This window comes from Siniperca chuatsi, linkage group LG10 (genome assembly GCF_020085105.1).
Source record: "Siniperca chuatsi isolate FFG_IHB_CAS linkage group LG10, ASM2008510v1, whole genome shotgun sequence".
NCBI classification, from domain to species: Eukaryota; Metazoa; Chordata; class Actinopteri; order Centrarchiformes; family Sinipercidae; genus Siniperca; species Siniperca chuatsi.
In genome coordinates, this window is record NC_058051.1 from 282,501 (window position 1) to 293,428 (window position 10,928).

The window sequence follows — 10,928 nt, forward strand, 5'->3', positions numbered from 1 at the left end:
ACAGCTGTTTTCCTTGTTAAACAGAAAAATACGACCGCGCACCTTCTGAATTCACGTTTCTCTAACTGCCTTATTAACTCGGCGTAAAACACGCTTCATTCAAACTCCACAGAAACCAAATACAGCTCACCAAAACTGTCTTAGTTGGACTTTAAACTGCTCCAGCAGCGAAATAAATCCTTAATCCACCGCGTTAGAGGTGCGAAACATCGGGGCTCTGCGGGCTGTCGCCGCCGCTCTGATGCCCCGCCTCCCTCTCGCCCCTCTCCCGGTTCACGCCTCACTTCTTACGTCCTGCACCGGCCCCGTTTCCGGATCTCTGTCCTGGACCCACAGAGATCAGAACTGATTGTGGGCTTCGTGGCAAACAAGTGTATTTCCTAAAAACTATTAACCTTGTCCTACTTTGTCCTCTAGGCATCTCCACTCTGAGCACAGTCATGGTGACAGAAGCATCGCCCAGTGGAGGGTCCAGCAAGACCTCGTTCAGTGCATGGAGAGTCAGGTGGGCCTAGAAACCTAGAAGAGACCGTAACCAGCCAACTAGTCCGGCACTAACAATGAAGGGGCGACTACTGAACCTCTGCGCAGTGTTTTAACGTATGAAAAGCCGTCAGACTCAGGGATCCGTCACTTGCGGGAGGCAACACGACGCCTTGGCGTTTTTGAAAGCGGGGCTGTTTTACATCTGAACCCTGATAAATAGTGAATATAAATGGCAGCAGCACTAGTTGTTTGTTCGGGTCATACAGTTTAAAATATCATCATGCATGACAACACTGTCTTCTTACATTCACATGCAACTGTTCTGCACGAGCGACTGCAGGAGACACTTTGAGGCGCATCGAGTAAAGTAACTACCCGAAGCCTATTCATCAATGCACTGTTGATCGGAGGAGACTTTAGCTGATGACTAACCAACTCTTGAAATCACTCATTCAAGCACAATTAGATGTAAATTCAAACACTTCTCTTTTTTCAGCTCATCCTGGAAAAACAGAAACTCTTGGCGATGCAGCTTCATCTGCACCTCTCTGAACACAAATTCACTGATTTGGTACGTTGCTTCTAATCCCCAGCTTTCTTCCAGCTTCACTTGCTTGATTAAAAGGTTTGCTTAGTGTAGCTCCCTGTAAGGAAAGCAAATGAAAGCGTCCGTTCATGTCCGCAGAAGGCAGCGTCCGAGTGGCCGTACAGCCTTCCTCTGTTCCTGCCGCAGCCTCCGGGAGCAGACGGAGACAGAGTGCAGCAATGGGGCGTTAAACAGCTGGAGGAGTTGTCCCAACATGGCTACAGAGCTGCTGGCTCTGTCCACCTTCTGCCAGGTAACGCGCTTCCTATGGAGGGTTATTACAGACAAACCTTTCTAGATTTGTCACATTCACAACGCATGAAGGCGCCTGCTAACTGTTCACTGAATGATTCAACAGACAGTTTCATGTTTATTACTTTTTCCACCATTATTGTCTCCTAGACAAATGAAAGGGCACATGAGATCATTAGATTAGTCTGGCCAGTTGCAGTTTGCGTGTAAAGTAACGCAAACTGCTCAAACTGAGAGCGAGCAGCTTTGTAGGCAGCGTGGAAGGAGGCCCGACCGCTCGCTCAGAGTGCCGTAATCTAATCAAGATTACAATCACCTGTAATCTCAGTCTTTTAATTGGAGTGGGTTGTCTGTAATAGTTTCACACTGTTATATTTGTTGCTTTTCATTCAGGCTTGATCGCTCGCCACTCACTTGCTCTCACAGCCTGTCCTGTGTTCTCGCCGACACACTGTGCTCTGTACACTCAGGCAGCTGAGATCAGCCGAGTGACCGCGAAATAACCACAGAATACCGCCATACTCGCACGTGTTTGATGACGTGTCGTTGTTGTTGTTGTTGCACAGATTTGGTCCCCAGCATCGAATGTTACAAATACAACAACATCCGGCCTCCGTACACCTACGCCTACCTGATACGATGGGTGAGTTTCTTTCAGAGGAGACTAATGGAAGATAGAAGATGTTCAGTAATGTGTGAAGCCGGTCCCAACTTGTCCCTGAGTGTTTGTCCCTGTGTCTGACCGCCCGCAGTCCATCCTGGAGTCTCCGGACAAACAGCGCACTCTGAATGAGATTTACAACTGGTTCACTACCATGTTCTTCTACTTCAGACACAACACTGCTACCTGGAAGGTTTGAACATCTCAGATTTCACATTCACTCTGATTCCTGCTGAAATGAAATGCATTACTCTGTTTGATCTGCACCGTGTCTTCGTCAGGCCCAGTCACACTGGAACAACGACCCAAACAAGTGCGTTTTGTTCGCTCGTGTTAGAACTTGTGTAGTTGCTTTGACTTTGTTGACCTCGGGAGGTGGCTGTACTGTCGAGCACAAGATGGAGGAATGTTCTTTTCAAACACATGACGTGGCTCTCGGGTCCTCCTCACTTAGAATCACTGACGTCAACGTGCACTTCATCAACTACAGAACCACGAGTGTGTTGTGCCGTTCCCCGCTCATGGGGTTGCCATGTTGCTACAGAGATAGCTAGCTACCTGTCTACATGCGTTAAAAATAGCAACAGGAAGATGGTGGCGCGTGCAGCGGAGAAGTTTGCCGCTGCGCCGGCTGTGTGACTGCTCAGCTGGCTCTGTGCATCGACGGCATCACATCCAGGCAGATATGTGCCAGCTTCTCACTCGTAATTACATGTTTGCTATTTACAAGTAGGAAACTGGTTAATACGCCGACTCCCACATGACGTGAACATTGCATTATGGTTAACCCGGCAGGAAGCAATGGGGTTGATGGGAAATGTGGTCTTAATGTTTCTGCACCTAGCACGTAGCCATAGAGTCGTTGCCTTGTGGTTTTAGCAATGTGTTCAAGTAATATTAAAGACAATTTAACAGAACACGCTGACCTTGCGTCTGTAACAATAGCATTTTCCTGTTCTACCCAGAATGCAGTGCGGCACAACCTCAGCCTACACAAGTGTTTTGTGCGCGTGGAGGGAGGAAAGGGAGCTGTGTGGACGGTGGACGAGACGGAGTACCAGAGGAGGAAAGGCCAGAAGTATCACAGGTAACCTGCCATATACACACACACACACACACACACACATACATATATATATATATATATATATATATACACATATATATATGTATCTTCAGTCAAGGCCTCCCATACCAGAGGAAGGCACTTACATTTCCACATTACAAAGGAAAGGAGGAGGTGCGGGAGTAATGGAGGATGTAAAGAAGGAGGAGATAGAAAATAAATTTGAAATTGAATTCCATTTCAGATTCAGCAGATTATAATTCAGCATCAAATGTCTTCCCAAAGCTGACAGAAATAAAAAGCGTGGCTGTCCTGAGAGACAGTTAGTCACTGTGTGTGTGTGTGTGTGTGTGTGTGTGTGTGTTTTCAGGGACTGCCCTGTGAAGTGGCTCAAGTCGTACTCCCATTACTGCCCGGAGGAGCCATGAACACCAGCCGGTGGCCTACATACAGACCTGCATGAAGAACTGAAGCATCTGAGGAGAAATGTCTGTTTTTTATTTTGTATTATTTTCACACGACTTGTTAAACGTGGCTGTTTGTTACGTAACGATACGTTGTACCTGACAGCAGCTTTTGTATTCACTTCATTTCTAATTCCAAAAGAAGTTTTGCTAAATAAACGACGCCAACATTTGTGGGTGTTTTGTCTTCATCTGATGTCTCCATTCATGAACTGGCAGTTCAGTCAGTAGGTCAAAGACAGATCTCTCACATCTCTCCAGCATCCCTGTGTGAACAGAGAACATCCTCCTACTCTCATCTGTCATCTGTCATCTTTCACAAATGCAAGATGAAATGGGTCATTAACCTCATAAACTCTGTTTTTCCTTTCCCACACAATGATAACCCATGTAAAAAACCTCAAAGGCAGCTATTATTACCATCTATGACATGATTAGTGATACTGAAACAGCAGGGTTGCATTAGGAATGTGGTTTACTGAGTAACACAAACTATCTTACAGATGTCTCTAAAGTATCAGCCTGGTGAAATTCTATATTTGTCTGATCGTCAACAAATCCCATGTGCAGTCTCTCGGTGCCGTCTCACTTCCTGTCTGCGGCTCTCAGCTGCGAGCCCATTGGCTCCTGCTGAAGACGTGAATCTTTAAAAACACCTCACACATATATAGTTTCATGTTTAAAAAGGATCAGTAATTTTGTAGTTTTTATCAGACTAACAGGAGGAAACAGTGCGTCTGATGGGGACTATTTCCAGCGGCGGATGAATCCACATGTGGTGCTGTAGTGAGTGTTTGGGTGTGTGTGGGGCTGAGTCAGAATAAACTACAGTGTGTGTGTGTTGTTTTGTATTTAATTGTGTCTCTAACAGAAATAATATTTGACCTCAGTATTTAATATAGTGTTTCATTGTTTTGTTTGATGTCGCCACCTGGTGGCCGTAAAGGCGCAGTGACGCAGCCTTTGATGGCGCCCCGCCCCTCGGCGGTGACCAAGAACAGCAACAAGGAAGCGTTTGTTTTCTGTTTGTGTCTAAAAAAGATCCAGTTCACGGGTCTGTCTTTGTGTTTTAGCTCTCAGCGTGTGTTTATGTAACGATCTCGGTCCCAGTGAGAGGGACTCGGTAGACCAGCTGCTCATAGTCCGCAGCTAGCGTTAGTTAGCCTCAGCCCATAGACCGCAGCTAGCGTTAGCTAACCGCTGCTCATAGTCCGCAGCTAGCGTTAGTTAGCCTCAGCCCATAGACCGCAGCTAGCGTTAGTTAGCCTCAGCCCATAGACCGCAGCTAGCGTTAGCTAACCGCTGCTCATAGTCCGCAGCTAGCGTTAGTTAGCCTCAGCCCATAGACCGCAGCTAGCGTTAGCTAACCGCTGCTCATAGACCGCAGCTAGCGTTAGTTAGCCTCAGCCCATAGACCGCAGCTAGCGTTAGCTAACCGCTGCTCATAGACCGCAGCTAGCCTTAGCACCCATAGCTAGCACCACAGGCTGCAGGGGAAGAAGAATGGCAGACGAAGCTCCTTTCCAGTTTTTACATAACGAAGTGATACAGTACATTTACAAGTCATCTGAAAACGGAGAGACGGTAAGAAACTGTCTGGCTGAGTTTCCTCCTCGCAGCTGAATGACCTGAACAGTTAGCTCATCACTTCTCCTCCTCTGCCATTCAGGAGAATGGAAGAAATATCACCAAACTGGAGAGTATGGGTTTCAGAGTCGGCCAGGGGCTCATAGAGAGGTAACAAGCTAACTGCTGCTAGCAGGTGTTGCTCTTTAAAACTGTGTAGTGTGTGTTGGAGTCAGTCTGTACAGTATATATGATGAACTGGTCAGGGTTCAAGTAGACTGGCTCATTCAACAGTAATGCCTTGGACCTCCCTAGAGGTGAGCAGACACACAGCGTCATCATTTCATATGTGTTTCTGTCGCTTTATTATCGCCTTATTATCAAGGGAACAATAGCAGCAGTCACAGTATCAGCATATCTGTAATACATCTGGAACAATGCAACAGAAATACTGTAAAAATAAAGTATTATTGAGTTTATTCTGACTCAATCCCACACACACTGCCCTAAACACTCACTACAGCACCACACGTGGATTCATCCGCCGCTGAAAGTAGTCCCCAACAGATGCACTGTTTCCTCCAACGCATTGGGCCTCGTGCGTGCGTATGTACAGTCGTACGTACAGGGCGAAGCTTCTGGCCTTCATGTGAACAGCTTTTCTTTTCTCCAGACTGACCAAAGACACGGCACGGTTCAAAGACGAGCTGGACGTCATGAAGTTCATCTGTAAAGACTTCTGGACCTGTGTGTTCAAGAAGCAGATCGACAACCTTCGAACCAACCACCAGGTACCCCCGAGCTCAGCCCCGACAAACTGACACCGTTTAGTTTTAAACGCAGGTCACGCACTTGGTGTTGATGCTGTTCTCATGTGTTTCAGGGCATCTATGTTCTCCAGGACAACAAGTTCCGGTTACTGAGTCAGCTGTCCGCTGGGAAACAGTATCTGGAACAAGCCCCGAAGGTGCTCTGCCTAGATTTCGTCACACTTTATTTAGTCACTTCTTTCCAACACAAAACAGCTTCGCAGTGTAAGAGTAACTGTCTGCGTTAGAGCGCATTTTCATCCCCACATACTCGTACGGCCGTTCTGTCACCTTGTTAAAATGAAAAGCTGTCTGACATTTAAAGTCGCAGCCTGCTGTAAGAGGATAATATTCAAATGTTAACCCAAATTTGAAAATTAAATATAAACAGTGTAACCTGACTTCCCTGTCGGGCCCGAAAACCTCCTCCTGCCAGCGGTCCAAAGCTCCTGTGCTAACGGCCCGAGCAGAGTCAGCTAATAGGACTGCTAGCTGCTAACTGAGCTAACTAGCTAAGCAGCAGTTAGCAATTACTTTAGCAACAAGTAAAGCTACCTGTCCATCAGGAAACTTCGTAAATCACCGAGAGTCGAGGCGGAGCAGCCGGAGGACGTCAGAGGGAAAACCAGAAAATGTTTTCTCCATGAAATATGATCCAGTTTCACCAAAATCAGTGAATCCAGTTATAAAGTTGTGTTTTTGTACAGTAGTCCAGCAGTCAGGGAGGCCCGGCCGCCACAGGCGGACTACGCACACGCAGGCGGCGTCCTGCCCGAAGACCCGCCCCGATGAGACGCGTGAACGTAAATGCAAAGACTGCGGCGCTGTTTCGCTTCCTGCATCTCTCTGAAAATGCAGTTTTCATTTTCAAATTGTTAGCAAATCTAATTTTCATTTTGACTTAAACATTGTTTGCATGAACGGAGAGTCGGGTTACACTGTTTATATTTCATCTCCAAATTTGGGTTAACATTTTAATATTATCCTCTTACAGCAGGCTGCCGTGCTCGCTGCAGTTCATTCAGCCGCAGTTCAGTACGCGGAGCAAACGCACACTGATCAGGGTTTCCGTCCCGATCCGTGGACCGTTAGCGCGTGACACCGGTGACTGTTTGTCTCTCTGCAGTATCTGTCCTTCACCTGTGGTCTGGTGAGAGGAGCTCTGTCCAACCTGGGAGTGAAGAGTATTGTGACCGCCGAGGTGTCCGTCATGCCCGCATGTAAGATGACATCACTCGTCTGTCCTCCAATCAGAGACATTCTCAGGTGTGCTCTGAATGAGAGTGAAGTGTGTCCTAACACATGCGTTCTTCGCTTTCTGTCGTTTATGTCTCTGCAGGTAAATTCCAGGTCATGATCCAGAAAATGTGACCAGCAGAGGCCACGCCCACTCTCCTGCCTTCATATGTCCTTGAGTTTATTCCGCACGCCTTCATCGGTAAAATGTACTCGTCTCTACACTTTGGGGATTACGGTGATGATTGATGAGAGCCATTTTCTGAAGTCAGTGTTTCCTGCAGTCATTATTATCAAACTCTTTCCAATGCCATGACGATTGTTTCTGAGAGTAATTCTGTAGTAATAAAAGTCTCTGAGTTTCTCGCTGAATGAATGTGTGACAGAGTTTTGTCGTATTGGAAGTGCTTTGGTGCCCTCTGGTGGCACAAAGGTAAACTGCACAGCATCAGTTTGGATTGATACACCGTACATAAACTGTCAATAAAAAAAGTGATAATCATCAATGATTTTGTCAGGATTTAAAAATAAAGCCCTACTAATGAGTCTACGATCATTTGAGCTTCAGTGCTTTTCAGAAACCCGATTTATGTTTTAGCAATTCATAAAAAAATAACAATATATTGACCAAAAGTAAATGACTAAATAAAAATGGGGCCCAGCTGAGGGAACACGAACGCCACTTTACAAACAAACCACGATGGAGGAAGAGAAACGGAGGGAGTTCGCTTGGAGATGAACAGCTGAGTAAACGAATGTAAAAGCTCACGCTCGGGTCGGCCGGGTGTGTGTGGGCGGGACCTCGACCCCGCGGCTCCACCCCCGATCACTACTGCGCAGACTCCAAATGACGTCACCAGCCAAGATGGCAGCTCCGGGATATTTTGGCTTCATTTAGTACAGCGGGAGGAAGTGGAGACGCGGCGGCCATCTTTATACACAGTGTGTGGACTGAACCAAAACCAGCTGCAGGTCGTAAAAACCAAAACAAAATTAAAACGCTCTGTAGAGGGGAACTGTAGAGTCGCTAAAGTATAGATTAGTGCAGCTGTAATAAATGACGTGATGTGGGGGTCGGGTGGGGTGGGGTGGGGTGGGGTAGAGGTGGAGGCCCATTGTCTCATAGTCCATCCGTGTCCAGAGGCCAGACTGAGTGGATTCACCTGCAACACTGGACCTCGGTGACGTTCAGTCCGAGTCATCAGGAGTTAAGAGTGATTGTTGAAGCACTCGGCCTCACCACGTGTGTGGCTCCGCTTAAACTCTGCTTTCAACAGCAAACACCGGAACAGTATTTTAAAGCTTTAACCAGACCGACCAAACCTCGACCACGTGTTTTCTGCAGCTCATGACCAAACACACCATACAAGTATAGAACAGAAGTGACGGTATAATCAATACGCACACGAACAAGAAGATGTCAGTGTCTTCATTCCTTTCATGTCGAATTCTTGATTCAGATATCATTCTGTGAAAGACGACAGCTCAGTGCGAGCAACACATTCACAGATCTCACGGGCAGCAGAGCGGGAGAAGTTCCCAGTAGCTGCTGAGATGTGTTGCTGTGGACCGACGGACGGACGGACGGACGGACGGACGGACGGACGTCACCACCTGTAGAAGCTCAGTGCGCTTCAGTCAAAGCGTTCAGAACAGCTGTTGGCACGTTTGCGTTCAGACGTGGTCGGACACGCCTTCATACTCCGAACCATCGGATAAGTTCCACCCTTGCTGAGACGTGAGGACACGGTGACGTTTCTGGAAGATGAGACAGGTGGGTCTGTTGGAAACATCCGTCACAGTTTACGGAGCCTACGTCAGCTCCGACCCACTGCAGCGAGCAGTGGTGGAAAGTAACTACGTACTTTTACACAAGTACTGAACTTCAGTACGATTTTGAGGTTCTTGACTTTTTACTTCTACTGCGCTACAATTCAGAGGGAAATATTGCACTTTTAACTTCACTACATGTATTTAACATATTTAGTTACAGATTCAGATTAATACAAAATATAATCAACTAATAAATGATTGATGTATTATTATGGATTAAACTACCCAGCAGTATGTAAAGTCTTTAAAATGAGCTCAACCTTTACAACACGAAAGTGATGACCATATTAATGCATCAGCAGTTATAATCCAATACTAAGTATTATTCTGCACTGTGGTATTACTGCTTGTACTGAAGGCAGAGATCTGAGCGCTTCACCCTCCGCTCACTCAGTTTGCCTCCACATGAGCGCTGAAGCTCAGTAGTTTCAAACCTTTTTGGTTTGTGACCCTTTAAAATAGAAGTGTGTTCTTGTGGCTCCTCAGTGTGGACACTGAACCAAACGTCTCAGACTGTTTCATTTTGCAGGATTTATAGCATCTGAGGAGGTAAAAATAAACAGAATTTCGTGTAGTAACCTTGTGTAAATATCCTACTTCACTGCTGAGTGTTTTGTGTCTGTGAAAATGAATGAATGACTTAAACATGGACTTGACCCAGCCTGTCCAGAGCTGCTGCAGCACCTTTCCTCAGACGCAGAGGTTTGAAGTCTTCGGGCAGAGGGGGGTGAAGACGCACAGCCGCTGCTTCGGCCTCCACCAGCCGGAGCGTCTGCGGCCATCAGAGCCCCCGCCCGGCGCCGTCCCCGAGTCCAGACAGAACCGAAAGACTCCCTCCTACAGGGAACCACACGCTGTCAGCTCAGGAGCTTAAAACGATTTGTTAGCTTTTTAGAATAATATTTAATATTTTTTATCTTCTATCTTTGATAAATGTTAACGGTTATAGATTGTTTTTTAATATTTATCAAGGCTTTATAAGTTATATCTAACAGCTTTATTATTGCTAACAAATAGTTACATTTTCCACTTTGTTATAAACCATCAGGTCTGCAGTTGTAAATGTTAATAACTTGTATTTTGAGAAATTGGTTCATGGAAGCACGTGTAATGCTCGAGGGATTTCTCACAACCTGGCAACCCAAAAGTTGATATGACGGCTGGCTTTTCACTCGTCCTTCCAGTGTGGACGTTCAGGACAAACACCTGATTCCTGACGTGGTCGGACAACACGTGCCTTAACCTTTTCCAAGAGATAAGATCAATATGTCACTGAAAGCGTACTGGTGGAAAACAGCACGATGTTACCACCAATGGTGATGGTGATGAGAGTGCTCATCAGAAGTGATGCCACAGAAAGCAAAAGCAACCACTCATGTATTAACAGAGTCCGAAGAAAACCTCGCAACAGTCACGGCGCTGGACGGCTGGACCAAAACTCTGAGGAAGACGGACGCACTGATGGTCATCTTCATCTCGCTGTTCCTCTCTGCGTGTCTCTCAGCCCTGCTCTGCACACAGCATTGCTTCAGTGTATTTATGGAGGGTTTGCTCGTACAGACCACTGGCCATATTATCACCTTACAAGTTGATCACAAGGTCATCCAAAGAACATGACCTTGTGATCAAACAGCTGCTTATTTCCGCCTCCAGCAGCTACAGAGTCACATGACGCTTCATCAGGAGGCGTGTCTGTGTCTCCTGATGGACGTCAGTCCGGTCTTCTCTCTGTCAGCTCTGTGTTTGGTCTCCACCAGCTGCTGAGGGAAACATCTGGCTCTTTAGCTGCTAGATGCTCCGCTACGTTCAGCAGCTGCGGCATGCACGAGGCCACGCCCCCTACAGGGTTGGTCCTGTATGGAAGTTTTTTGGTCTCTTTATTCAAATGGCAATTAATGTTTTTGGTAATTGGTAATTCAGTGTGCCAGTGAAACAGCGCCCCAAGTCTATTGCATTTACATTTACTTGT

General features: G+C 46.5%; 2 protein-coding genes across 15 annotated transcripts in view; both read left to right on the plus strand.

Annotated features, from left to right (window-relative positions):
• The window catches only part of foxp3b (forkhead box P3b), a 43,455-nt gene extending 39,749 nt beyond the window's left edge, over positions 1-3,706 (plus strand). For 10 of the 14 annotated variants that reach the window (XM_044209873.1, XM_044209877.1, XM_044209863.1 and 7 more), the window contains 7 exons: positions 418-505; positions 983-1,057; positions 1,172-1,325; positions 1,891-1,967; positions 2,077-2,178; positions 2,951-3,072; positions 3,422-3,706. In XM_044209873.1, coding sequence (XP_044065808.1) covers positions 418-505; positions 983-1,057; positions 1,172-1,325; positions 1,891-1,967; positions 2,077-2,178; positions 2,951-3,072; positions 3,422-3,479 — 676 coding nt within the window. In that variant the 3' untranslated portion in view covers positions 3,480-3,706. The remainder of the gene's footprint in view (positions 1-417; positions 506-982; positions 1,058-1,171; positions 1,326-1,890; positions 1,968-2,076; positions 2,179-2,950; positions 3,073-3,421) is intronic. The other 4 variants (XM_044209864.1, XM_044209867.1, XM_044209870.1 and 1 more) reach the window with 3 other exon arrangements.
• Positions 3,707-4,461: 755 nt separating this feature from the next.
• trappc6b (trafficking protein particle complex subunit 6B) lies at positions 4,462-7,632 on the plus strand. The gene is made up of 6 exons (XM_044212766.1): positions 4,462-5,099; positions 5,185-5,252; positions 5,755-5,872; positions 5,965-6,048; positions 7,017-7,110; positions 7,230-7,632. The coding sequence occupies exons 1-6, from the start codon at positions 5,019-5,021 to the stop codon at positions 7,259-7,261; spliced, it is 477 nt and encodes a 158-aa protein (XP_044068701.1). The 5' UTR covers positions 4,462-5,018; the 3' UTR covers positions 7,262-7,632.
• The last annotated feature ends 3,296 nt before the right edge of the window (positions 7,633-10,928 follow it).